This window comes from Athene noctua, chromosome 3 (genome assembly GCF_965140245.1).
Source record: "Athene noctua chromosome 3, bAthNoc1.hap1.1, whole genome shotgun sequence".
Taxonomy (NCBI): Eukaryota; Metazoa; Chordata; class Aves; order Strigiformes; family Strigidae; genus Athene; species Athene noctua.
The window spans coordinates 80,218,736-80,246,626 of record NC_134039.1 but is presented as its reverse complement, the minus strand read 5'-3'; the positions used below and the strand labels follow the sequence as shown (position 1 = coordinate 80,246,626).

Below are 27,891 nucleotides of genomic sequence, written 5' to 3'. Positions count from 1 at the left end.
CCATTTTAATCTCTCTTTTCTCAGCGCTTGGGTCTTCCGGGGTCAAATAAACCGGCGCCGGAGCGGGCCCCGCGCTCCGCCCGCCCGACCCGCTCAGCGGCCGCTACCTCCGAACCTCCCGCGCCTCGCGCACGCACCCTGCCCCGTTGCCATGCTCGATGACGTCACCCTCGGTTTTTTCCTCATTGGCTGCTCCGCCGATGACGGCACTTCCAGGTACGCCTCCCCGCGATTGGCTTGCGGGGGAGGGCGGTGCGGACTTTGATTGGCGTCCGGGGAGCAGAGGGCAGCGGGATTGGTTGGGAGCGGGGGCGCGCGGTGCATTGTGGGGCGGCGGGCGCTGGCGCGCGGAGCCGGAGGGGCTCATGGCGGCCATCGGTGTCCACCTGGGGGCCACCTGTGCCTGCGCTGCCGTCTATAAGGTGAGGGGCCGCTCCCCGCGCCGCGCCCCGGCGGGACAGAGGCGCCTGGCCGCTCGGGGGTCCCTGGCGGGAGGAGGGGGTGGGCCGCGACTGGAGCCCTGGCGGGGCGCGGGGTGCCCCGAGGGGCGGCTCACGGCGGTGCCTCTGTCCGCAGGATGGCCGCGCAGACGTGGTCGCCAATGACGCCGGGGACAGGGTCACTCCTGCGGTGGTGGCTTTCTCGGAAAGCGAAGAGGTGAGGCTTCCCTTCCGAGGTGGGGGTTCGGAGAGGAGGGCAGCTCTTTGCTCACTTTGCTTTTTTTCTTTATTTTTCATTCAGGTTGTTGGCTTAGCTGCAAAGCAAAGTAGAATAAGAAATATTTCAAATACTGTAGTGAAAGTAAAGCAGATCCTTGGGCGAAGGTAAGAGAGCAAGTGTGAAAGGGAAGGTGAGAAGCTTACTTTTCTCCATTACAGCTGGTCAGTGGAACAGTCTTAGCACTGATAATGAAGATGTTTTAATCTAGTGTGATAGCAGTTAAGATGGCATTGATAGGAGGATGTATCTTAAAAATTCATTATATTACGAATTTCTTATTCTACACTTCATTCCAGGAGTAGACAGGCATAGTATTACATGTCTGAATTTGTCTTCAAAAATCAAATTGTGACATTCAGTATGTACTTAAATTTCTTAATTAAAACATCTTCTCGTTACCTGAGTGTTTTCCTGTGGCTGAAATCCACTGTGGTTTTATTTGCATGAAGCTTTGTATTGCTTTTATTACGATTGTGAAATACATTGGCATAATGTCAGCTGTGATTCCTCAGGTAGTGGAGCTGTGGAGATTTGCACTGGCAGGTAACAGTGGTACTAGAGCAAAACTTGTTGGTTTAAGTTTAACATCAGAGATGCGACAAAACTTTTCAGTGATAATCTGGCTGTGTTACAGCCCTTTCTTTGAAAGAAGTTGACAACATGATGTCCATTCTGATGTATTTCTCAGCACTTTTGAGATGCATAACTTTACATTGTTAGTAAAGAATTAAGGATAGTCAGCTTATGCTGTCATGTTATTTCAGCCAATGCAATGAAGGTATCACTGAAATCTTATATGATTATTAGGGATACCAGATTAAAACAGTGTGTTCGTTTCTGTTTTCCCTTTTCACTAACTAGTAAGTATTTTTTCAGTGGTTAATTTGGGGAAGGTGACTGAAAGATACCAGTAGTCAGAACCCAAACCAGCTGGGTTTTCTTCTCCTGTGTAAACGTATCTGTAGAGTGGAAGCAGGAATTTTGGTTGAAGTATAGCTTCATATGCTGTAGACATTATAAGGAATATCAGCAAGATGAATTTGTGCAATTGCCACTGAGCATATGATTTATTTTCTTATTTTGAATTTGTCTGGACAGCTCTGGTGACCCACAGGCAGAGAAATATATTGCAGAAAGCAAATGTTCAGTGAGTATTATCTAGTTTTCTGTTGTTCCCCAAATAACTTGTATCATTTTATACTTTTCTTTTTGGAGCTGTTTGTGCCACACCATGTTTGTGTTCTGTAGGTATCAGCTCTCATTGTATGAGGTCCAATTGTTGCTATATAGAATGTTTCTCTTTTTATAAAGTAAAGAACTTACCCCTGTTCTGAGATCTGGTATCATACTGTAGACCAACAGAAAAATTATATGAATCTCTTGGCCATTCTCAAAAGGGAAGATTCTTAATATACTTGAGTAATAGTGTTGTGGTGCTTCTTAGTGCTGGTAGAAGATGCTCAGGTTACAGCATCTTGTAATTAAAAATGCTTAACCACTTGATTTAATCTTAGTATTTAATTTGGATAATACTGTGCTTGTTTCAAGAAACGTTTTTGCAAAACAAGAGAAAAACTGTCCTGGAAAATACATCCCTAAAGAAGGAATGAGGTTTTTTCTGTTCATATTGTTATGCTTATATAAATGTTATTTTTTCTTATGGAATCCAAGCAGGCAAATACTTTCATTCTAAATGTTGCTTTTGTATTAAAGCAAACTTTTTAATAGAAAAAGTCTTGAGTTTGTAAGTCCATATTAATGTCACTGTCAGGCCTGTTGGATCATACTGGGTTTTTTGTCATCTTTGAGCATCTTGGAAGCATTTATTTTCTACGTTAGCACTCTACTATAAGAAAGTATTTACACAGTCCAGTGCTTTCTCCTTTGAACAGAAACTGAATTAAACATTACTTTATGTTAATACCCAAATTACGTATCTAACAAAGGTATGTTGGTTTTGCTTACAGGTAATTGAGAAGAATGGAAAACTTCAGTATGAAATAGATAGTAAACTTATTAACCCAGAAGATGTGGCAAAACTAATTTTCAGTAAAATGAAAGGTATATAATTAGTAAAATCATAACATGTTTTAGTTTTTTAATCTATCCTCATACTTTTAAGTTGTGGTATATTGTTTTTTTGCTTTTAATCAACATGTTCTGCCTATGTTTATAAACAGAAACTGCTCAGTCTGCATTGGGTTCAGATGTAAATGACGTTGTTATCACTGTACCATTTGATTTTGGAGAGAATCAGAAAAATGCCCTTGGGTAAGAGGATTAAGATTTTTCTGTTATTTAACGTACCTAAAGCAGACCGTCTGGCAGATCAGCAGTGGGAGTTCTCCTGCTGGACTTGAGCTTGCAACTATCAGTCAAGACATTGGGATGTTATTTGAATTCTGAAAATATGAAAGCAGGAGGTTAAATCCTGACTTTATAAACTTTTCATGGAGTTCACTGTTGTAACCAAAATGAAATTCTGAATCAACTGAAGTGAGAGGGAATTTTGGTATCATCAAGGGTAGAATGTCATTTCAGATGTGGATCTTTAGTGTCCCCTTTGAAATGCAAATAGTTTCTCAGCCCTCCTCCATAATATCCCATCCCTTCATACAATAATGCTCACCAAACCAAGTAGCATTATGTGATGTTATTGAGGACTGTTTTGTCAGAGATCAGATATGAAATACACACCAGTATTCTACCTGGAAGTTCTGTTTGGAAAAAGTTCTGCTGTAAAAGTTTCTCCATATGAAAACATAAGTGGACTTAAAGGTGTATATACTTGGCAGCATCTGTTTCTACTTTCTGATATGTAGAACCTTATGTTTAACTGTTATGAAATACTTAAAGCACACTTGAAGTTGGTCATAAAAAATTAGTGAGCGGGGTAGTTGCAGTATGTATAATGAAGCGTTCTATTGCTTTGGTATACAGGTTTCAAAATAACTTCAAAGTGGAGGAAACAACTTGCAGGGCAGCCTCAGGGTTACTGAAGCTTCAAGAAAACATGTAAAGAAACTGTTAGAAGTGAGATGCAGTAATTTGATTTGGAAGTAAAATCAATTTTCCTAGCATGATACCCATTGAAATAACATACCAAGAACTTCCAATGCCACACTTGAAGATAAGTTACCAAGCTTGATTGAGGGTAGGGTTTTTCATCTTGAGTTGAGGGGGTGTCTGCTATTTTTTGTGGGGTGTGTAGACTGATACATCAGTATTTTTTTTAATGATGAGCACACAGCAGATCCAGTTACCTGAAGAACACAGTAGCAACTGAACTTCTTCATACCTTTCTTTTCCAGTCACTTTGTTAATACTACGCTGTAACAAAGTTCTGAGTTGGTGACATATGTAGTTCAGATGAAATCTTAATAGCATGCATGACTATTGTGAAATCATTAAAGTAAAATGAAATGCTGTTGTGCCTTACCACAGGGAAGCAGCTGCAGCTGCTGGATTTAATGTTATGAGATTAATTCATGAACCGTCTGCAGCTCTTCTAGCTTATGGAATTGGCCAAGATTCACCCACTGGGAAAAGGTAAAATCCTGATATTTTACTTCTTAAATTTAAGCTGCTGTACTTAAATCCAGAGAAATCTTAAGTTGAGGGAGTGCTGTGTTGCCTTAGCAGTCAAGACAAAATTAATGATTTAAGGCTTGTTTTTCTTGGCGTAATAAAGCCAACAACAATTTAGAAGTTTGAAGTCAGTAGTGTTTTAAGTCCTTTATTTTGTTTTTTATTTGTTTAGAATGGTCTTTAAAGATCTGTCCTCGGATTCTGTCCTGATCTTTAATGAACTGATTGGCTTGGAGAAAAATGTGTCCCTTAAAGAAATGTTGGCATAGCTGTTTTTTCAGATGGGGTCATTTTACAGATGCTAGAAGAACTAAAGCAGATTTCCTGTGTTCAGTAGGTGTGTTGGGTTTCCCTTATGAATACTCAGATAATTCACAAGACTTTCAATATAACAAAGACTGCTGTCAGTGCAAACAGATGTTTTTTTCTTGTTTGGTATTTTTACCCTTCTCATATAATTCCTGCCTCTCAGATGTAATGTTTAGTTCTCAACTGTGGGGAAAAAAGTTTGCTACTCTCACTGTGTGAAATAAACTAATTTTGTTCTTTATCAAGTAGTCAATAGTACAAACTACCCCAAATCAAGTTCTCTTGGGAAAACTCATTGAAGCCTGCAATACATTATTATATGGTGGTAATCCTTTTAGACAGTTAACATAATTTCAGATCACTTATTAATGCTTTTTTTTTTTTAACATGGCAGCAATGTGTTGGTTTATAAACTTGGTGGAACATCACTTTCTATCACAGTCATAGAAGTAAACAGTGGAATATATCGTGTGCTTGCTACAAACACAGATGATAGCATTGGTGGAGTTTGCTTCACAGAAGCTCTAGCTCAACACTTAGCTTCTGAATTTCAGAGGTAGGTTTGGAATTCCAAGCATGCTGCTGTTAGGACAGGCACTTTGTTGTCATACACTTGCTCTCAAAAAAACCAAACACATACTAGGTTGTCAGATCTAGAAGCCTGTCTGCAAGTGAAATGGCTCAAAGATATTAAAGGAACAGTCAGTTGTTGAGGGCCAAGGAGGAAGAGTGGGAAATACTTTGGTTTTGCTAGATGCTCCCTGAAGTCAGTGTTGAACTATAAGGGTTCAGCTATGAACTGTTCTATGTTTCAAGTAATGTATGTGATTACATATGTGGCTGCTTACATGCTTTCAGTCACAAGGTTTTGGGCTGGCAGGGAATTCACCTGTGTGGGTTTTGTTTGCTTTGCTTGTTAGCATGAAGGACTGTGGAGGGGCTTGGGTCATCAGACTGAAATCATCCTATGATGGACAAAAATGAACAAATGCATTGCCATTAGCTCTAGTGATCTTGAGGTAGTCAGTTGTGTACTATTGCAGAAGGAGACTTTTGGGGTGAAACATACTGGTTTTTTGACGTGTCTAATGTTCTGTGTTCTATTTCTTCTTAATCTGTGGTTAAAACTGGCTAACTTGCAGACCACTTCTTTCTGTTCCTTTCAGTCACTTACGGGTTTTGTTCGGAAAGACTTAAATCTACATGATAAACACTAATGCTGGAGTTCAGGGTGCCTCCACGCAGTGTTCTCGAGGTGAAACTGAAATAGAAAATTTCTTAGCAAGCTTTTAACAGTGACATTGTAGATAATGCTGAAATGTGTACAGGAAAAAAATGTTCAGTAGCTCTAACCTATATTTCCTTTCAGAAAGTTAGCATTATCACTCAGATACCTGCCTTTCTAAACTGGTATCTCTTCTTTTTTTTTAAAATGTAGGTCTTGTAAACATGACATTAGAGGAAATCCCAGAGCCATGATGAAGTTAATGAACAGCGCTGATATTGCAAAACACTCTTTATCAACCCTAGGAAGTGCAAACTGTTTTGTAGATTCGTTGTACGATGGATTGGATTTTGATTGTAATGTGTCCAGGTAAAGTAGATCTCGAAGCTACTGCTTTGCTATAAAACTGTGCTTGAAACCTTTCTAGGTGGTATTTAGGATGTTTAACAAGCTTTGATTTTTGGTGGCATTAATTTTGGAAATGGAAGTAAGATAGAAGACCATCTTGGCTTTGTTTTATGTTGATGGTTCTTGTGCGATGCGATCTGTAGTGGTTAGGGTAGTAACACTAACAATGTTGCCCTAATGGGTAGAAAATAAAGTGAAAAAAGGGGACCTCATCTTTGGAGTCTGGTTGTTGATGAAAGAGGAATAATACTCTAATTACTCAAGGTGGTCCCCTCGTTTTTGTTTTAGTTGTTGCATTTTCCTTAAAGAAAAGAAGACTTTTGAACTCTCATCTAAATGAGCTCGAAAACGATAGGGGCCATGGAAGTCTTGATGTTGCCTCTTTTTGACAGCTGGAATAGGAAGATTATTTTTGTCTTTTTGTTCCTCCTGCTGTGTCCTACTCTCTTTATCTGAATGATCTCTTAGTGAGATGTTTAGCCACTCTGCTCTGCTAGTCAGCAGCAGCTTTAACAAAATGAAATAGGCTTTTCAATTGCAAAACTGTGCATCCATGGTTGCAGCAGTTGAATCAAGGCACAGTATGTTTGCAAGTGTGAGAAGCAATACTGTAGAACTTGTTTTGGCTCAGTTTTAGATAAAGATGCTGGTGTTGCAGGATTTGACTTGCTGTATTCATACAGACTGAAACTTCTTACAAGGCCATGTAGCAAGAGGATGAGTAGTAACGGTTCTAAACTGAAAGAAGGTAGATTTAATTAGGTGTAAAGAAGAAATTCTTTACTGTGAGGGTGGCACTGGAACAAGTTGCCCAGAGAAACTGTAGCTGCCCCCTCTCTGGCAGTGTTGAAGGCCAGGTTGGATGGGGCTTTGGACAACCTGGTCTAGTGGAAGGTGTCCTGTGTCCCTGCTCATGGCAGGAGGGGTTGGAACCAGATGATCTTTAAGGTCCCTTACAACCCAAACCATTCTATCATAGATTCTACGAAAACATCCTCTTCAGGCTTTAAAGAGCCTGAAGCAAGCATAAGCTTTTTTGTTCAGTTTGCTTAACCTTTTCTCTGTGTGCAAATCAGGACACAGCTTGATAGGCCTCTGAAAATTCAAGAGGCACATTTGTGTCTTTGCGTCTCCATTTTAAAGATGGTGAAGCAGTTCTCAGATTTTTGCTTCTTTCTTTCACATATGAATCAAGACAAAACTTGGGTTTTTGTCAAGGCAATAGTATTGTTTTTTCCTCTACAGTACCCTGAAGAAGAATGAATGCGCATTCCATGTAGGTGTTAATGATGGAATCAATAGTACAGATCTTTTCACAGCGACAACAAAAAAATCACTTCCTCAAGATCAATAATTGGGAAATTATGTGATTGATTTTTTTTTTTTTACAAAAATCCCTTAGTACCAGGTATAGCTAGAGAACCAAAGTATATTCGAAAAATTATTATTCTGTTTCAGGTATTTGTCTCTTAAAGGTGAGATGATACTACTTGAATATTTTTTTTTTCTCCTTCTAGGGCCAGGTTTGAACTTATCTGTTCTTCGCTTTTTAGTAAATGTGTAGAAGCAATTAAAAAGCTTTTGCAGCAAGTTGGATTTACAGCAGATGATATTAATAAGGTAAGAATAGAAATCACTTGTCTGTAGTACGCTTTATAACTCCACAAGAAGAGTATTTATGGGGCCTGTTTTCCTTGTAGACTCAGATTATTTTGTTATTTGTTTAAGCATTTTTGGCTCAGATTCAACAAAGTATATAGACTCAAGGTCTTTAGAACCTCCTATCTTTGCTTTGATTTTGGTTACTTGGAAATTAAGTATAAGGTAGAGTCAGAGTTTTACTGCTGTGTATTGAGTAAATGGTGGAGGATTTGTCCCCTCTTAATGTGTTTGTGTAACTCCTGGTAGAGCCAAGGGGTGCTGCCTTTAAGTTTAGTATATAGACTTTCTTCTGCCTTCACAGAATTCTGGATGACACTTCTGAAGAAAGTCAAAGTTTTGATTTCTGTCTTATTAGTTGAACAAATTGCTTAGTGTCTACTTGGTGTCTATGCACCTACTTTTTATCTTAAACTTAGGAACACATTAGATGCCAAACCATGGAGTGCTTTAATACCAAAGATGGTGAGTAAAGTAGCAAACACTACTAGTTTCATTCAAATGTCTTTTGCTTTGGTATAAGAGTTAACTTCATCTTAACCCCAGTGCACCTGTGTTTGACAAATAGTGCTGTATTTATTGCTGGTGGAATTGGCACATTATTCTGCAGTAAATTCTAGCTGACACTTTTAATGATGTTTGATGCTATTTCAGACCTTAATTAATGTTTGCTGTGTCATATCTGAGTTTCACTGGCAGGATTATGAAGTATCCGAGGCCACAGTTCAGAGAATGTTTTCTGGTGGCAGTATTTTTTTAGGTGGCCCAATGTGCTGTTCTCTCAGGCTTTAATGCTTGGGCAGAGGGGGCCTCTTTAAATGTAAAAATAAATGAACCTAATTTACAACTCGGAAGTTATGTTTTACATGAAGAAAAGTGGGAATTAGCTTTGTTTCCAGATCTGGATGTTCTCAACAAAGTTACTGTAACAAAGGCTTTAAGGATTTTTTTTTTCTTGCACAGGATCAGTAAGGGAGGGATGGCTGGTTGTCAATGACATCCCTCAGGATTTGATACTGGGGCTAATACCATTGGATGTTTCTATTAATAACAAGGACAATGGGGTAGCATGTGCTCTCAGCAAGTTTGCAGGCAGTACCAAATGAGGGGAGCAGTCAATACCACTGTAGGTCAAGGCTGCTATTCAGTGGGGTTGAAAAAGTTGAGAGAAATGTATATAATAGAATATTTCAGTTGGAAGGCACCTACAATGATCATGTAGTCTAATGGAAAAGAACATCATGAAAGTCAACAAAGGCAAGTGTGGAGTCTGGGATGGAATAATCCTGTGCAGCAGGACAGGCTAGTGGTTGTTAGAAAGCAGCTTTGCAGGAGAAGACGTGAGGGTTCTCATAGACAGTAAGCTTCGTAGCCTGAGCAGCAGAGGCAGCCAATTGAATGCTGAGCTCTGTTAGCAAGGGTGTAGCCATGGGTGTAGGAGGGCGTGTTTCCCTCTTTGGTACTTGGACAGAGTGTCCAGGTACAATCTCGGCATTTTTGGGCTTTGCAGGAGTTGAAAGGTACTGACCTGCTGGAGCCAGCCCACTTGGGGGGCTACCGAGGTGGTTTGGGCCAAGAGAACTGGGTTTACCCATCTGTAAGAAGAGGCTCAGGGGAGACTAGTGCTGCCTAATGGAGACAAAACCTGATTTACTCCTTCCTTTAGGTGCGTGATGGAAAGGTGGGTGGCAAGTAGCACAAGTTGCAACATAGGGAAATTTTAGATGCCAAGAAGAGAATTGGTAGTGTGAGGGTAATCAAACACTGAAACAAGGGCTGGAGTCTGGAATCTACATCCATGGAAATCAGAACCTGAGCAGCCTGTTTTAACTGGACCTGTTATGGGCAGGAGGTTGGAGTACATGACCTTTGGAGGTCCTTTCCAACCTGATGTTATAATTAGTTCCTTAATTTTAAAATGTTACTTCATCTAGCTGATGCTTACTATATGAAACACTTTTTCAAGGCACTGTTTCCAACTTGCGAGCTATTTCTTTTAACTTCAAATACAAAAGTAACAAGTTGGGCAAAGATAGAATGTTTTTCTTTTGACAACCAAAGATGATGAAATATCCCAGAGCAGTTTGCATTTCGGTATTGCAGGTTGTGACCTGTCTGTCTTATCTGTTGGAAGAAAGATTTGAAATCATTAAGGCATGTTTTCCAGGTAGTCCTGTGTGGTGGGTCTGCTCGAATCCCGAAGCTACAGCAGCTGATCAAAGACATTTTCCCAACCGTGGAATTACTGAATTCAATTCCTCCAGATGAAGTTATTCCCATTGGTGCAGCCATAGAGGCAGGAATTCTGCTAGGGAAAGAGAATCCTTTGTTAGAAGAAGAAGCACTTATTGAATGTTCTGCCAAAGATATTCTTCTTAAGGTAAGGCTAAAATGATTTAACTTAGAAAATTTTACTGCTGCAGTGAATATATAGCACTACTTACGTGTGATTGATGTTGGAGGAACAGTATTATTATTAGTTCTACAGATTGGCTGTAGCTCAGCAGTAAGTGGTAACTTAGGTTTATTGACAAAAATAATGACAGGAAAAACTGATTTTAAGGGGAGATAGATTATGTCTTTGCTGTGTTGTAATAGCTGGACTTAATTTATTTATAGGAATGTCAATTTTTTTTTTTACTTGCTGTGATGGTAAATGTGGCAGAGAAAACTAATCTTGGATTTCTTTTCTGATGGAGCACTGTTGTAACACTTCCAGCTCAGTAAAGTACTTAAGAGAAAGGCATGAACTTTTTTTTTCTTTTTAAAGGGAGTAGACGAGTCAGGGGCTGACAAATTCACAGTGCTATTTCCATCAGGGACACCATTACCAGCTCGAAGGCAGCACACCCTGCATGCTCCTGGAAACACTTCTTCTGTATGCCTTGAATTATACGAGTCATTGGGGAAAATTCCCATGAATGAAGAAGGTAAATTTGCACAGGTGAGTGTATACGCATTCATATGCACTTTTAATATCAACTACTTGGAAATAAAAAAAACCTGAGAAATTGGAAAAAGAAAAAAACCACCCTGAAACCAATCCCACCCCTACCAAAACTTCTTGTTTCAAAATTAGAATGACATGCATCTCTTTGGAAGCAGTCTTTAAGTGCTCTCTATAAATGTGTTATGAAGTATTGAAGCACTTTTTAAAGAAGTGGAAGTTTCCCTTTTGAATTTCTAAATGGCTGGCTGGGTTTGTTTAGCACTGTGGTAAGCTCACCTGGCATAAGAGTTCATAACCAGTCATTCCTGCAGTGCACATCTTCAACATTTGAGAAATGAAACTGCTGGAGGTAATGATGTAGCTAGTGTTTTTGTGCTGTTGATTACTTTTTGATCTTCCTAGATTGGACAGGATCTCGGTATTAAATACCACACTTGATTTTTCAGTGGTAAGGTGATGTGATTAAATCCTCATCTGATATAAAGATATTCCTTGAGAGTCAACCTATTGAGAGAACACAGCTTGTTTGAAACAGTGATGATGTGCTTACCGTGGCTTCAGTGCACTTAAAGCATCAGGGAGGGGACAGATGTGGCTGAAATGGATGGAATACTTGAGAAAATAATTATTCCACCTTGGTCCTGCCCAAAGATCTGTAAGGGGATAGGGAAAGGATGATTCCTAATAATTACAGAACTCATCCTAAGTAAAGGAACATGTTCAGGTCTTACTGTAGTCTGTGAGAGTTGCAGGTACTCCAGCTGTCTTGGTGATAAACCCTGAAACAAAATCGCGGAAACAGTGCAAATGGCTAGAAGCACACAGGTTTGTACTACAGATGAATGAAGTCCACTGAGGCACGCTTCGATGCTGAATTGTCAGTATGAGATGCTAAACAGAATGAATTGCACACTTTAGCTATTGTGTCACTTCCATTAAACTGCTGTGCAAGGATTTAGAGAACTTTATAATTGAATTTTTTTTTTGTTTTAAATAGATTGTACTCCAGGATTTAGATAAAAAGGAGGATGGCCTGCATGATATACTAACTGTTCTCACTATGAAAAGGTACCCAAAATATTTATTGTTCTGTTTAACTTGCAATGTCACACTACTGACAAGCAGTCTTTTTTCCTGTTACAGAATGTTTACTTTTGTCTTGAGAAATTTCAGCATTTCATTGCTTACTGTAGGGGTAAATTCTGTGGGAATGTGGTTTTTATGCAGTACCTTCTGTGCTTTCACTGTGTGATTCCTAAAGTAATAAAACTTAACACAGTTGTACAGATGATTTTTAGCAACTTTTGAGCTGTTGATCTGTTTAACCATGCTTGAGAGCAGTCAGGATCTCAATTTTCTGTGGAAGGGGATGAGGTAGTTCTGTTGAATGCCTACACTTATGAAAAACTGAAGTAGAATCTTTGGTTGCTAAGGAATCCATGAAGAACTTCTCATGTGCAGCGTTTGTGATGAAAACCTGTGTGTCTGTCCTTTCAGAGACAGGGCTGTTAAGCATGAGAAACAATGCCACAGGAAATCAGGCTTCATAAATCTGCTTTTTACAGAATTACCTGTTTATTGCGGGAACATGAAATACCTTATGGCAAAGTGGGGAATTATACTGAAGAAATTAACTTTTTTAGGCCCTAATAGGAGTGCTTGGGCTCATTTGAAATAGTCTAAATAGTTTATGAAGATACCAGAAGGTGCAATTCTAAGTAGTCAAAGCAAATTTGTCTTCTGAATTACTGTCCTGAAGATCATACTGTGTTTATAAATAATATGAAAGTTATCTAGATGTTGCTGAAAAACTACTACCCATGTTCAAAATACTTCATTTTCTTGTATGAACTGTCAGGTGTATTAATGCTTTATGAATAGTCTTCTCCTAAAATACCTTGTTAATTGTACAGAGATTTGCACTTACCATTGATTAAAAACATTTTAGGATTATATGCAACCGTGTAGTGCAGAAATTGCATTATTTTTTAAAGAGGTTTTTAGCAATTTTTAGGTGGAAGGGAGGAAAAGTTCACTAGAACACATTTCTGTCTAAATATTAAAGTGTGACTTGTATGTCTAGATGAAGTAGGATTCAGTGTAATTTGAAAAGTCAAGTTCTCATGCTTTGAGAAGATCTGCTTATCTGTTGGCTGCTTTTGCTCAGAGTTCTCAAAATGAATATTTTGAATATTACTCCATATCCTGTTCACAAACCTGTATTAAATTTTGTTACAATATTTAAATATGTTCCTGAATCTGTTCCAGCATATGTAGAGAAGACACATGCTTTAATGGAGGGCGATAAGAGCATATCTAACTCAAACAGACTTTTGTAAATCAGCTTAATCTATGTTGAAGCATATTTTTCCCTGGATATTTTGATGCTAATCTTTTTGTCTGTATGAAGACCATTGTTTATCCTCTCCGGAACATGCAGTAATATATGAAATGTTGTGCTGAGATAGTCCTAAACATACCTTTCTTTTTTTTATCTAGGGATGGGTCCTTGCATGTTACCTGCACAGATCAAGATACAGGAAAGTGTGAAATTGTCACTGTTGAAGTGGCATCCTAGTCCCTTTTGAAAGGCAACATTTTTCTAAGTTGATTTTTGTCTCTTGTTGGCTTTTCTGCCAAAGTGGTGACTCTCTGAGATGTCTTTAATGATTCTTAGGGGACTGTAATAAGCAGAAGTAAAATGTTAATTTGCCACCAAGTCTGTTTGGAGTGGGAAGCATGATGCAGAATGTTAATCAAGACATGCAAACAGCAGAGCATTGAATTACAGCACCTGATTTAAAAAATGCAAAGGGCAAATCCTTGTGCCTGTGGTTTGGCAACAAGCATATTGCATAGTCTAAAAGATTTCTTCCTTGAACTAACCAGGTTGTGTACCCATTCAGCCAGTCTGTCAGTGGCCTCACCAGCATAGCATTGAAGCAGTGAGGGCTAGACTGGTGAAAATACACTCTGTAATGACTGTACCAGGTTTTACTGAAATCCTGTGTGATCTTGATGTCTGAAACTGTAGAGGTGATGCCCATTTACACTGGCCTCTTGAGTGGGATTTTTTTTTTCTTTCTGGAATTACTGTAAGGTGGTTTTGTGGTGTTACGTGAAAAACGTATGTGTAAGGGTTTTGTGTGCTTATTTATGTGTTATTAATAAAACTTTTTTATGCAGATCCTGGCATTTTCCATTCTGTGTGGCACTGTTCTAATCTATATTTGGATATAAGCTGGCAGCTTTTTTCATTTCGGGTAGGGGAGAAATAAGGAGGAGACGGAGCAGGCAGGTGTAGTTACGGGATTTGAGGGTTTCAGCCTAATGTTCAGTGGAAGGGCAACAGTTCAGCCCTGAGAGCCATATGTTATCTTGTAAAATGAACAACACAATCATGTTATTGTAATAATGGATGTGTAAGAGTAGAGCCTCAAAATCGGAGACAAACTAGAGCGAGGGATGCCCGTCTGAAGAGAGCTGTGTTCAGTTACCGGTCTTATTGCAGGCTTCCTACATTGTCTTGTGTCTGCAGCACATGTATTTCAATATTATTTCTGCCTCACAAAAGCAAGAGGTACTGCATATTGTAGATAGAAATCTTACTGCATTCCTAACAGGTATCTGTGTGGTGTGGCTTACCAGCCTCGGTGTGGGGTTTGAATTTCAGAGGCTTCCTTGGGTGGTGAAGTGCTGGGAAAGTTGTCTCCCTTATCCCTGGGTCTTTGATCTCTGGAAAGTAAGTTTCTGTATGAAGACTCCTAAAAGGGTTTTTTTGGGGGGAAAACACAAAGTCTGGTTCTCTGGGGGCAGCCCTTACCGGTACAAGTGAGGAGTCACTGAGGCACCGACCGGTGGCCAGGCACGTTCGGGGGGGGTTTGCTGTGCGTAGTGGTGCGGGTTGGTGGGGCTTGGGGCTGCAAGCTGTATTGGTAGGAAACGCCTCCTCTTCCTGGTGGATCGTGCTCTGGGCTCTGGAGCTGGCAGCCTGTGCTGCCGGGCCGGGTGCCCGCCCCCAGGCGCTGCCGCCCCTTTGCCGCGCTCGGAGCGGAACCAGTCGAACTCGCAGTAAGTGCCGCCGGGCCGCGGCCCGCCTCTCCCCGGGTGCGGTCCCTGCCCTCCCGGCGGGGCGGCGGCGCCCCCGCGCCTGCGGCGGCCTCTTCGCCGTTGCCGCCGCGGCCCTGGGCGGGGCTCGCGCCGGCGCCGCGCCGTGCCCGCCGCCCCCTTCCGGAGGCGGGGCGGAGCTGCGCGGGCCTGGACCTGCGGCTGGCGGCGGCCCTGAGCGCGGCCCCGCCAAGATGGAGGGCTGGCGAGGAGGTGAGGCGGTGGCGGAGGCGGCTCGGGCTGGGGAACGGGCCGGCCTGGAGCGCCTCGCTCGGGGCTTCCCTCCCCTCCCTTCTCCTTGCGCTGGGCCGGCCGAGAGGGAGGGCGCGGGGAGGCCGCCCCGGTCGCTCTCGGCGGTGGGGAGCCGCTGCCCGGCCCCGCTCGCCCAACTCCGCTCAGACCGTTGCCGCCGCCCGCCCCCGCCGCCCTCCCCCGCCCCTCTCCGCTCTCAGCCACCCGGCCGCAGGGGGCGAGGCGGGGAGGGCCGGGGACCCTGCCCGCTTCCCCCCGGGGGGGCTCTGCCGGGGGCTGGGAGAGGCGGGAGCGGGAGGCGCCCGAGGTAAACGTGGCGGGAGGGGTCGCAGGGAGAGGCGCCGGGGGGCCCAGCGCGGCCTCGGGGCAGGCGCCCGCCGCCCTCCTCCCCGCCTTCCCCGGCTCCTGGCGCTGTGCCCCGGAGGTGAACTCTCCCGGGGCGGCCCTTTCTCGGCCGGGGTGGCTGGGGGGGGGCGGCCCTGCGCGCCGCCGGCGGGAGCTGAGGCGGGAGAGCCCCGCGTCGGCCCGGCCGGCGGCGAGGGGAGGGGAGCGCGGGTCCCGCCGCAGCGCAACGCCCGGCGCTTGCTCTGAACTGCAGCCCGCCCCAGCGGGGTTGGGCCGGCGCTGACGGGGAGCTGGCGCTCCTGCCGTGCCGCGCTGCGGTGTCTCGCATCCCTTTAAATCCGCCTGGCTGACAAGGCACCCGCGATCCTTCTGGAAGAGCGCTGTGGATCTTGCTTTCCTCGTCCGGTCACCATGGTTGCATCGCGAGTGCTCGATTCCGCTTGACTAACTACAGATATCTGGTGGTCTTACTGAAGAAGGGAGGTTTCCTTGTCGCCGAGGTTCGGTTATGGGGTGCTGATTGTAGGGAAATTAACCGGTTCTTAGTGCTGCTTTCACCTGTGGAAGTCTCTACCCTCCCAAATATTTGCTGTTGTTTATAAATATACGTCCTGTACAGAATAAAGGCGCAGGCAGGGAATCATTGACGTGTGTCATGTTACCCGTTAGAGAAGGGTTGAAATCGACTCTGTGAGACGCTGTAGTTGTACAAGAGACTCATGGACTGTTATCACAAATGATAATGTGGGGACGCTGGGATAAGGCGTAATGATTTCAATTTAGCCGAGACATTAAATAGGATTCTTTACCAATTTTCTTATTGTAGCTTGGTATGTGCCATGTCTAGCTTCACTTGAGACCCTCCAAGAATTATGTAGGAAGGAAAATCTCAGATGTAAATCCATTGGAATCACCAACAGGAGTCTAAAGAGTTATGAGGTGGAATATTTGTGTGACTACAAGGTAGAAGAGGTAAGAGAAACACAGACCAATTTGATCACTCTTTCAGCTGAAATTTGGAAGTGAGTCAAAGGTAGTTTTGCTCATAATATAAAGTAGCAGGCTGTGAGGACAAAGCTCTTGCTGACTTTGAATGAAATACCTTTTAAACTTTGAACTATAAACAGAAAGCGGCATAACTGCTGCTTTCGGTATGTTGGAGGAAGGTCTTTTTCTGAAATTTCAGAGATGTTAGAATATGAAATGTTTCGCCTTTGTGTATCTAGAGGTTAAAGCACAATGCTGATGTGTTTAGGTTGTAGCTTGTTATGTATTATGATGCTTCTCCTTTATTTGCAGGTAACAGTCTATATTTCTCTCCTGACTGTTGTAGTGTGTCTGGTGAAGAGTTAGGGCCATGTGCTGCAACTGGATTCCTACGGCTTGATCGTGCCAGTGAAATTCAGTCTCAGGATTTGGCCTTGTTACAGTTATTTGGCCTTTTTAAAATAAGTACTAAATTTATGCTTCTTGATTACAAATACAGTATTATGTGTTTTGAATGCATTACTCTTTTTGGAGGATGCTTGATATGACAAATAGTGGGTGTTTAGAGATTATTTTTTTTGTAAGTTTAGAATTTTTTATTTGTTTTTCTGTATGTGATACGACTACGTTCTGCTTGTGCATACGAGTCATGCAACTAGTTAGTATAACTTACTTAACTGCCTTAACAAACTAGCCTCCTCCAGGTACACTGCTAGCAATCAGAGTTCATCCCAGCTGTTTATTTCTTTGTCCCTAGAGATAATATGTAAAGTATCCAAAGTTGTTCTGTAAGTTAATTTGCAAACAGAAACTTGATTTTTCTCTTTCTCCCCAGTTCTAATTGTTATGGGGACATCAAGACCTTCTGCACTGTATGCCATTTCTTAACTCCAGAGCTCTTGTGTTTGTGTAATGCTGGGTTTCAGCAAAATGAAATGTGGCTAAATCTGTATCTGTTTCTGTATTTCAAGGGCACAGAATACTATCTTGTGAAATGGAAAGGATGGCCAGAATCTTCAAATACTTGGGAACCTCAGAAAAACCTGAAATGCCCATTGGCTCTTCAAAATTTTCTTAGTGACAAGAATGAATACTTGTCTCGGGTGAGAGAAGGCAAAGCACTGAAAGTGAGAAACCATATTAAAGCTTTGAAACCTGCAGTTGCAGATTACATTGTAAAGAAGGCTAAGCAAAGGATAGCTCTGCAGAGATGGAAAGAAGAACTCAACAGGAAAAAGAATCATAAAGCAATGATTCTGGTAGAAAACACTGTGGATCTCGAAGGCCCTCCTTTAGACTTCTACTACATTAATGAATATAAACCTGCTCCGGGGATAAATGTAATAAATGGAATAACGACTGGCTGTGAATGCGCTGACTGCCCCGCTGAGAAGTGCTGTCCGAAGGAGGCTGGATTTATTTTGGCTTACAATAAAAAAAAGAAGTTGAAAATCCAGCCTGGCTTGCCCATCTATGAATGCAATTCATTTTGTAGGTGTGGGCCTGATTGCCCTAATAGGATAGTACAGAAAGGTACACCATATTCTCTTTGCATCTTCAGAACTAACAATGGTCGTGGTTGGGGAGTAAAAACCCTCCAGAAAATTAAAACGAACAGTTTTGTGATGGAATATGTTGGAGAGGTATGTATTTATCTCATACAGATGAATTATTTACAATAAAGGAGAAAATCTTGATGAGCTTTCTCTCAGTTTTAACTCTTCTTGACTTCTACAGTTTAATAGATAAGACTGCTTTTGAGTAGAGAAGTACAGTAAACAGATGTTCAAGATGACAGAAATACTGTCCAGAACATTCCTCCATTCCAGAGCAATTGTAAGAGGTTGAATGTAAAGAGAATACTTATCCCATATGCCACTGAAGAATTATTTTAGATACATGCCCTAATAGTGTTTATAAAGGCAAGTCCTTCTTTCATGGCAGTCATATTCTTCGTTCTTCCCTGATCATCTTTATTACTGTAGTGTTTGCTGTTCACAGGCACAGTTATTGCCAAACTGTCCAGTCAGTCTGTCAGTCCCTTTATGTTTTGTCTGAACTTTTAAGGTAGTATTTCCAAACGTATTTATTACTTTTGATTAAGACTTGTAGTATGGACATTATCTGTTTACTCAATCTCATACTATTTCAAACAGAACTTTCATGTTACAGAATACTGATCTTGAGTTACTCCTGAGGTTTCGTATTGCCCTGTGTTTATTTGGTTCAACCTCTGCTCTGCTTCAGGGCTCTTTATATCAGTAGCTCCTGGCGGCTTCTCTAATCCAGTCTATTGTATTTCAGACACAAACCTGCCTTGCTGCTAAGTTTACACAAAGTAATTCCTCCTGTCCCTTTGTACAAATGTTTATGGTCTTAACTGTATTTCCTCCATGCTTCCTGCCCCAAATATTTGAATTTTTCACCTTCATATCTTTCTTGTGAGCATACAGGAGGTCAGTCATTCAAAAAATGTCTGCTGAAGGGTTAATGCAGAAAGATAATTATGTAATTTTGTTGCTTAAAGGAAAGAGTGTGTATTTGCCCTTTCACCTGAATCTGCTTATTCACTACTGCTGAATAAGTTCTCAAACCTGATGTGTCTGAAGGATTTCAGGATTTTTTCTTGTCCAATTCCACGACATGTTGTATCTGTTGCTGCCAAATTGTAATTTCTTTTCTCAGTCTGTGCAACAAAGTACGTTTAAAAGACTGCAGATGGAGTTATTTAAGCTGTTGCTTCTGTCAAAAGTGACTAGTTCTCTGCCTTTGGGGATTTCTACCTTGTGCTATACCAATTGCATAGATTCAGCTTTGTGAAGTGATTTATCTGTCTTAAGTTGTCATGAATAGGATCTTTCATTGCAGTGAAAAATAGCAGGAAGAGATGCTTCTAGGGAGGGAGAAGATGAATACTGGACTGTAAATGTGACTGTGTTGTAAAGACTGGTACCTTTATCTGTGCAAAGGGAGGAATTTGAAACTTTATGTGAGGTAAACAAGGCTCTTTAGGCCTAATGAAAAAATTGTGTGTATAGAAACTTCAAGTAGAAACAGTTGATTGTCGTCATCAAAACTCAGAACGTGCTGGTTTTGGTGTTTTTTTTTTTTTTTCTGATGCTGTAGACAGATTACATCCAGAGAAGCCTCAGTCACTAACTAAATAGTTTAGCTGTATGTATGTATTCTTTATTCATTAGAGATGGAATGCTATTTCAACATCAAAAAGTGAATGTAGTGGTTTTTATTAAGTAAATTTTTTCTAACTTCATTGTGATTTTTGTTTTAATTTAGTAGTAGTTAATAATATGATGCAGATTTCGTTTGTTGGTTGTTTTTTTTTTTCTTTTTTTAGGTGATTACAAGTGAGGAAGCAGAGAGACGAGGCCAGCTCTATGACAACCAGGGAAATACATACTTGTTTGATTTGGACTATGACTCAGATGAATTTACAGTAGATGCAGCTCGATATGGAAATGTGTCCCACTTTGTGAATCACAGTGTAAGACCTTGTTTTGTATACTAAGAAGTCGGAGAGTTATCCTCATTGTGCCAGAAATATCTTCTCTTATTGTAAACATTTTCTTACCATATTCGCAGTTTTTCTGAAGTAGTTTGTTTCATGACAGTGCAGTCCAGTCAGTTAGATGATGTCATAAATAGAATGGAACACTTTGCCTTACTTGGAGTAAGTCTATCTAAAAAAATTCTAGGAATGAGATGCTGCCTGAAGTGGGCATTTGGTAGGACTGGGGTTGTCACTGAATCTGCCAGTTCTAGACAACCAAAACAGGGTTGGTTTGGGGGGTAGTTTTTTCCAAGTACCTAAAAGACCTAACATGTGAGAAGTACTTAATAAAACTAGTGAAGAGTCAAAGATGATAGAAATCAATGCATTATTTTGTAGCAGGGTGTTATGCTGAATTTCATCCTTCAAACATTGGTAGAGGAAGAAATGAAAATTCCTGTGCTTTCTTTGGTATTTGTCCCCTGTAGATACCTTTTTCCCTCATAAATTTTAACTTGCCAGAGAACTTGAAGTAAATTTTAAACAGGAAATTTTTGTAGTGTTTTATTTCATGTTCAACAGAAGTACCTAAAGCAAGAAGACTGGGCTGCATTTGTAAAGATTCCTGAACTAAAAATTATTAGTTCTTACTGATGTAATGTTTGTGAGGTCTGCAGTCAGCGTTCTGCAAATACAGTAAATTCATGTCTTCAGATTTGTCAGCTGATGACCTTTACGTTTCATGCGGGCTTGCCAGGGAGAAGGACAAAGACGAGTTTTAGGTACAGCCAATTGCTCTTCACTTTTGGAAATGGAAGTATTCTCACTCTCCAGTATAAAGTTAAATGCCTAGCTTCGCTATATCCCACATTAGAGAGCAAAAAGCATACAGTTTAACAAACTGTCTCAGTGACTACTGACTTCTGATAATCCAGAAAAAATGATACAGTGGTTGCTAGTTCCTGCTTAGAATCCTTGACCCTCCTCCTGCCACCCAGACCAGAGCAGATAATTCAGAAGCCAAGCAGGTTAGCACCTGAAAGTAGAAATTTATGCATAGTATGAAAATAATACTTCTGGCCTGGAAGCAGTGCTTAAACCTAAATACAGAATAGTGAGTGTGTATGGCTTGAAATGCCAAGATGTTTTTTCTTTTCTTTCAACTTTAATTCTTTTTGTGGGTTTTGTAGGTAAATACTAACCTCTGAATGTAGCTTTAATTGCTTTGCTTGTTAACTTTTTTGTTGTCCTCTTTTGAAGATGGCATTTATTTTTTTCTAACAGGCTGTTGTGTATTAGTGTAGTCTACATACTGTGTAGAGACTGCCTTCTTGACAGGACTCGATTCTAAGCTTGTTCTAAAGGAGAATGTTCTTTAACACTATTTCAAGAATGTAATTTGTTATCTTCTGAAATCAATTTCAGACTTCTGTCACTGAGAGAAGAACCAGTTCTTCCTTTTCTGTGACGATGGTTTACTTAAAGACTTCAGTGAAACTTACTGTGCAGTTTTCTTAACAGAAACTGTCCATTTTTGCCTTACAGTGTGATCCAAATCTTCAAGTGTTCAATGTGTTTATTGATAACCTCGACTTGCGTCTTCCTCGAATAGCACTGTTTTCTACACGAACCATCAAGGCTGGAGAAGAGCTAACCTTTGACTATCAGATGAAAGGTCTGCAGATTTTAACACTGCTCTTGCAGGAGGTCTGGGGCACTAGCAGATTCTGTTGCAGCCTGATGTGTGCATTTCAGGTCAGGTGCTGCATCTCCCTAACACAGCTCTCTGGGTTCTCGAACAGACGTTGCTCTGTCTATGAGTGCGCGCAGGAGCTTTTGCGTGCACCTTCAGGGAGTTTCCTCCTTCAGAGCCCCGAACTCACAGCAAGGGGTTGTGGTTGGAACATCTGGCAGGGCAACTTATTTTGAAGATTTGTCACAAGAATGCTCAAAAGAATGGTCAGGATACCATTAATAATAGCTTCCCTTTATTCAAAGGCATTTATGTGGTGTTTCAGGTAAACTACTAATCTGCCTAGTGATAAAGACAGTTGTAACACCTGAGTGGCCTAAGGCACCATGGGTTTGTCTTTGGATTCTGGTGTCTGTAGGCCTCAGTTGTGGATGTAGGTCCTATGGTACAGGTGTTTAGGATGGAAGAAGGATGGTCCAGAGTTTTTTGCAGTGAGAACCATCTTTCTCTGTAACAGCCTCTCCATGAACATGGTGCAGTCCCCATCACTGGAGGTTTTCAAGATGCAATTGGATAGGGTGCTGGGTAGTCTCATCTAGGCTCCCTTTCCCACAAAAGTTTGGACCAGATGATCCTTTGAGGTCCCTTCCATCCTGGGCCGATCAGTGATTCTTTGATAATTTGACCTTCCATTCAGTGTTCAAGGCCAGGTTGGACGGGGCTTTGAGCAGCCTGGTCTGGTGAAAGCTGTCCTTGCCCACTGCAGGGGGTTGGACAAGATGGTCTTTAAAGGTCCCTTCCAACCCAAATGATTCTATGACTTCATTTTTTTCCAATACAATACAAAATTCTTGAGGTTTGCTGGCAGGGATGTTGCGTGTGCCAAACTTTGTGCAAACCATTTATCCACAACAACAATACATTGCTTGCCCTGTTTAGTTTTCAGAGAATCATCTCTACACTGCAGAGCTGTACCTCATTCATATAGAAGCTCTCTTTAAGTACTGACAATTGATCTTGCTTGAATCCTTAGAGCTTTTTTTGTGGCGTCTGTGACACTGACACTCAAGACAGGCTGCACGCTCAGCTGATCGGTGTGGATACAGACCTGGGGGTACAAGGCTCGAGTCTGTTGAGCTTTGGATTCTGATATGTATGTCGGGTGTTGTAGAAGTAGTTGTAATGTGGGTGTCAGAATTTGAGTAAAGCTTCACACACAATTCTTTTAAGAACTGAGGTGGTAGAAGGCTTTTTGAAGTTCTCTGAATGCGTAGCATGGTTTCAGTCTGTCTTCTCAAACTTCTTATTTGTGTTTATCTGTGTCACAGGTTCAATAGATCTGACTTCAGACTCTGCTGATGGTCTTAGCCCATCCAGAAAGAGGATCAGAACTGTCTGTAAATGCGGAGCTGTGTGTTGCAGAGGCTATCTCAACTGAATTCGGGTATCCAAAGTCACAAGTACTTTGTTCTCTTTTAAATGTGTTTTAAGAGGACTCTTCTTTCACGTATATTCAAGTATTCTGAAATCTAATGTAAATAAGTACAGTGAAAACAAAGCGTTACATTTGTAATTGAAATGGCATTGGCCAAAGAAAGATATGTAGTGTTTTAGACAAATACAGAACTGATAAGGGGGATTAAAAGTTGGGGTTTTTTTAAAACTCTTATTTAGGAAGCAGTAAAATGTATGCTAAGAAAGCTCTTTAAAATGTACCTTGATTTGAATATTTGAATGTGAGCTTATAGCCATAGGCCTTTTAGGCGCCGATTTCAGTAGGATGAAGTGATGTTATGTATTTTTTTATACCTTGAAAAGTCTGGAGGCATTTAATCTGAATCCTAAAATATAGCTGACAGTTCTTTTGCTTTTTTGATGTATAAAGAAAAGCTTCAAGAGATCAGCAATAACATTTATGGCATGGGAGTGAGGGATTAAAGACAGCGTCTAAATGAAGGTTCACTGGAACGCAAATTGTAAAATGTCCACTGAACTCCACGCAAGTAAAGTAATTGGTTTTAGCAGATTCCAGATATAAGGTCAAGGTCTCAAACGTTTTTAGCCGATGTTATGTTATTTAGAAGTTTTACACGTAGAAGTTTTTTCGGTTGTTATGTTCTGATTTGTAGTTAGGATGCTATAGGAGGTCTGCAGAGAATTTGTGACTATTGGTAGTACCATGTGCAGTTTCTTTTCATTGCAGAAATTTGGCGGTCATTGCTGAAACTAACCACTGGCTACAGTTTGGAAATAGATAACAAAAGAACAGGGAGAGCAGCCCATTGTCTAACAAAGCCAATGCATTACGGAGATATGCTCACTTATCTTTTAGGTGCAAAAATACCCTGGGAATTGATTTGTATTCACAACTGTTCTTGATTAAGTTTTTACATACTGTGACTTTTTTTATCTAGTGACAGACTTTAAAGATACTAGGACTTTTTTCTTGTTGCAAAAATGTTAACTTCAGTGAAGTTAGACTAGAGGGGAGTTTACCCATTTGCTGTAGACATTTGTAAGATGTTCTTGAATGTAAAGGCTGAGAAATGTACTGTTCTTCAGCTACTTGAGTCTTTTTTTTTTTTTTTTTCCTGATCATCTTAAAAGTTGTCTTGAGCTATTCATAATGTATGCTAAGTTTTACTTGGCTTCAGAAACACTGAAGAGCAGTTGAGGTAGGTTGTAAGTGGAGTTAAAGCCAAGGTCCGTGCTCCAGCGATAATCTAAGCGCTTTATTCTCATGGATTAAAAGTTTGTGAAACTTGCATATTGCTTGCAAATCATGTAAACGTTGATAGCGTCAGGCAGAATAAAATGCTCCATAAATGGATGCTAGCTATGTATCATAGGTCAGCTAGTTACCTTTATAAGGTGCACAGCTGTTGGCTCAGGTGAATGAAATTGAGTACCCAGCATGTAACAGTTTACTTAATTTGTTAGAAAATGCCTTAAATTTCATGTTAATTACTAGCACTCCAAAAAGTGTTTCAAAGGATAGTACAGGTTGGTTATTCATTAAGAAGCACAGTTGCATTTGCACTGAAGATCTGGCTCTTTGGCAGAAAGTGAAATTTTATATGCTACTAGCCAAAATCAGTTTCACAGGTGGGGTGAGGAGTGGGGGCCACTGAAAGTGCTGTGTATGTTTTGTAATCTACAATACAGATATAAACCTTGAAATAAATGAATTTTTAAAATTATTATTATTATTTAATGAAAAAGTTCGCTTAGATTTAAAAGTCTTTGACGTTACCAGGCTCACCTATATCCACACACTTGGATAAATCCTGAATCTAGTCAACTTTTACCATGCCCCATCTCTTAATTATTTTTTTTTAACATAAATTTGAAGTGGAATATGGAGCTTTAATTTAAGTTAACAAACTCCAAATGTTCTTACAGCACTTGGAGTCATTAGTGCTTTCTCTTGCATGTAGCCCGGTTCAGCGATGCATTCCACGTGGATGGAGTCTGCAGCCTCCAGCTCCTTAATCCGCTGCAGTCCGCGGCCTTCCTGCCGGTACAGGAGGGTGAGGGTGGCTGTGGCAAGAAATGGATTCCTGAACAAAGCGGTTTCTCTGGCCTCTCCTGTGCAGGGCTGGTTCGACACTCTTTTTGTTTATCTGTGTTCATGCCCAGTTTCATTTAAATATCGCAAGTAAACACGTTTTAAAAGATAAAAGTCTTAGTAGTTGTACTTGAGTTCAGTATCTGCCTTTTTCCCGAGGCAGTGTATGTTACCACCAGCTGTTCTTTAAGGATATGTGCGTTACCTCGAGCGCGACAAATAAAGGACCGTTAATTTATGTTCTGGGAGGTAACAGTATTTTGTGTTTATTTGAAGCAAACCCATGTATCCAGTTTCCAGTTTAGAGCCTTGAACAGTATTTTGTATTTACGTATTCACAGCGCGGTCATTGAATTAGCTTAACGGCACACCGTGTCACTTTTAAAGCTTTTTTTGCTCTTTTTATGAGTTCGGGGGAAAATTGCCAAATGAGAAAAAGGAGACAAAGCTTATTTTCAATTCCATAAAGAGCCTAAACCAGCCCAGCTTCTGCCTTTGTTTCGCTTTGCGGTCTGTTAGCATCATTAGGGCCACCACTTCAGTTGTGTACATGCACTTCTTGGAGACTGGTAACCTGTGATCTATCCTCTAGCTGTTCTTTTTTGTTGGGTTTAATTCTGGGGGGTTTTTTTTGGTAGCAAAACTGAAGCTGCAAGCTCACCTGTAAGAAAAGCTATTGTCTATTTATTTAATCTCAAAGTTAAGTCAGTCTTTTGGTTATTTCTAATGTATATTTTAGGACTGTGTACATTAGAATATGCAGTTTGTAAGCTCAGGAACATTTTCTCTTCATAATGTGTGATCTCTAGTATTGCTATCTTCCTATAGTTTTTGATAAAATAAATTAAATTTAGTTTTTCTCTTGTTGTTGTCATTCTTAACAAAAAAGAAATCTTAGCCTGTTAAAATTAGCTGGAGCAGTAGAATTTGCTTTAAGCCTGCCACCTCTTAATTCCTGTCCTGTACCCAAATTTTCTAGCAGCACAAGGACTGTAGTGGAGTAAGCATGAGGAAGTCATGTGCTTCCTCTTCAGTTTATGGCTGGTAAGAACTCGTATAAATTTACGCTGTCCACTTGTCTAAAGCAGACTGGGTTCCTGTATATTTAAGCACGCTGTAAACACAACCCTGAACTTATATGTATAGTGCAGTTAAGGAAACGGGCCAGCAGAAGAAATTCTGCTCTGTATGACTTTATTCACAGAGGTAATTACAGCAGCAGTTTCTCTCACTCAAGCTTGTTAAAAAAAGTTGATAGACCACATTTGGAAATTATGTTAACAAATCCCAAGAACAGAGTGGGCAAGGTGACAGTGGAGAAATACATTGACTTGAATATCCTCAAAACCATACATAGATGGTAACAATTTTTTTCTTCTGCCCCCTCCCTGTTCCCAACGGCAGAATGCTGGCTGGTTTAACATTCATGGATCGCTAAAGACGGCAGAAAGACTGGAGCCATACTCAGAGGGGAGAGCTGTCATAACGTAAACATCTGTTTAAGTCTTTGGGGCTTAAGACCACATGGAGCAGAAACCGCATGGATTTTTAAATTACTTCTGTTAGGCATTTTTGTAGGCACTGCAGTTTAACAAAAACCTGACTTGCATTTCCATTTTAGAAGCTAAGAATTTTGGCAAAGAGTTATGTTGGCACAGATGCATGGAGAATCAATTGTCTTGATTTAAAAAAGAAATCTGAACATGTCTGAATTCAGTCACGTCAGCAGAATGTTTCAGAAGAGATGAAATTTGGTAATACGAGAGCCCTGAGTAACAACAACCTGTCTGGGACAACAGGTTCACTTTTGTTGCTGCGAGTTCGCCTGCAGAGCAGGCTATGGCTGGTGGCTTTGGAACCACCTGACACAGGATTTTATTTTTAAGTTGTTCTTTAAGTTCATTCTGAAAAACAATTCAGAATAAACCAAAACAGGGAGGAACTTGATGACAAGTTGTTTACAATGAGTTAGATTAAACCAGACTGGTGTATAGTATCTCATTCAGGAGTTAAAATCAGATGACAACACTTCCTCAGAGTAAAGTGTAAAGAGAGACTGCTTAAAAAGAACAATTTGATTTTAAAAAACCTCAAACCAATTCTCAGAGAAATTTTTAAAAACAACTGCTGTGAAAACTCAGGATTAAAGTCAAAGTGCAACTATTGCATTTGTTTGCATGATCATTACCGAAAGATGTGTTCCTCCCTGCAGTTAAAAATGCAGTGTATTTTATTTAAAAACCTGAGATCACATATATATCAAACTCTTAGAGCTCATGATAAACACTAAATTTCATTTAATGTTCCACCCTCAGTTTTGTCTGGTCCCTTTTTTGTCTACTTACAGTCCTAGAGAACTGAACCTTGGGAGACAGAAGGCTTTTACAGTCCCTCCTAGAAATCCTTCCTTTCCGGTATTTCATGGAAGGAACGATGACATTACACGGGCTGCAAATTCCTAATTCTGACAGTAAGATATTTCTGAAAAAAATGCATGAATCAGCACAGTTGCAGCACTAAAAAGAAAAGTAATTCAGATTTTAATAAACCAATTCTAGTATTTGTTATCATG

General features: G+C 40.7%; 2 protein-coding genes across 7 annotated transcripts; both read left to right on the top strand.

Moving 5' to 3' along the window:
• Window positions 1–130: 130 nt before the first annotated feature.
• Window positions 131–14,044, top strand: HSPA14 (heat shock protein family A (Hsp70) member 14). Of its 3 annotated transcripts, none has more exons than XR_012633438.1 (14): window positions 131–422; window positions 577–657; window positions 742–824; window positions 1,819–1,867; window positions 2,688–2,781; window positions 2,901–2,991; window positions 4,165–4,269; window positions 5,012–5,173; window positions 6,056–6,211; window positions 7,768–7,870; window positions 10,077–10,289; window positions 10,729–10,853; window positions 11,857–11,927; window positions 13,359–13,421. XR_012633438.1 is itself a non-coding variant. In XM_074903446.1 (14 exons), exons 1-14 carry the CDS (start codon window positions 159–161, stop codon window positions 13,435–13,437), a joined length of 1,725 nt encoding a protein of 574 aa, XP_074759547.1. In that variant the 5' UTR covers window positions 134–158; the 3' UTR covers window positions 13,438–14,044. The 3 variants fall into 3 exon arrangements, 2 of the variants coding, with proteins under 2 accessions (XP_074759548.1, XP_074759547.1); XM_074903446.1 differs by having other exon boundaries at window positions 134–422; window positions 10,680–10,853; window positions 13,359–14,044; XM_074903447.1 differs by lacking the exon at window positions 5,012–5,173 and having other exon boundaries at window positions 132–422; window positions 10,680–10,853; window positions 13,359–14,044.
• Window positions 14,045–15,102: 1,058 nt separating this feature from the next.
• On the top strand, window positions 15,103–27,890 carry SUV39H2 (SUV39H2 histone lysine methyltransferase). Of its 4 annotated transcripts, none has more exons than XM_074903453.1 (7): window positions 15,103–15,179; window positions 16,390–16,535; window positions 17,522–18,193; window positions 19,906–20,052; window positions 21,604–21,733; window positions 23,080–23,195; window positions 26,724–27,890. In XM_074903453.1, exons 1-6 carry the CDS (start codon window positions 15,161–15,163, stop codon window positions 23,187–23,189), a joined length of 1,224 nt encoding a protein of 407 aa, XP_074759554.1. In that variant the 5' UTR covers window positions 15,103–15,160; the 3' UTR covers window positions 23,190–23,195; window positions 26,724–27,890. The 4 variants fall into 4 exon arrangements, with proteins under 4 accessions (XP_074759554.1, XP_074759553.1, XP_074759552.1 ...); XM_074903452.1 differs by lacking the exon at window positions 26,724–27,890 and adding an exon at window positions 25,189–26,224; XM_074903451.1 differs by lacking the exon at window positions 26,724–27,890 and having other exon boundaries at window positions 23,080–26,242.
• Window position 27,891: the final 1 nt, after the last annotated feature.

What these genes read in the sequence shown, in the direction of transcription:
- HSPA14 (XM_074903446.1), top strand. Translation starts at nt 159, where the DNA reads ATGACGTCACCCTCGGTTTTTTCCTCATTGGCTGCTCCGCCGATGACG. An exon ending in CAGCAGATGATATTAATAAG is followed by an intron (nt 7,871 to 10,076) that starts GTAAGAATAGAA and finishes CATGTTTTCCAG; the next exon opens with GTAGTCCTGTGTGGTGGGTC. An exon ending in ACTGTTCTCACTATGAAAAG is followed by an intron (nt 11,928 to 13,358) that starts GTACCCAAAATA and finishes TTTTTTATCTAG; the next exon opens with GGATGGGTCCTTGCATGTTA.
- SUV39H2 (XM_074903453.1), top strand. An exon ending in TGATGGAATATGTTGGAGAG is followed by an intron (nt 18,194 to 19,905) that starts GTATGTATTTAT and finishes TTCTTTTTTTAG; the next exon opens with GTGATTACAAGTGAGGAAGC. An exon ending in CTTTGACTATCAGATGAAAG is followed by an intron (nt 21,734 to 23,079) that starts GTCTGCAGATTT and finishes TCTGTGTCACAG; the next exon opens with GTTCAATAGATCTGACTTCA.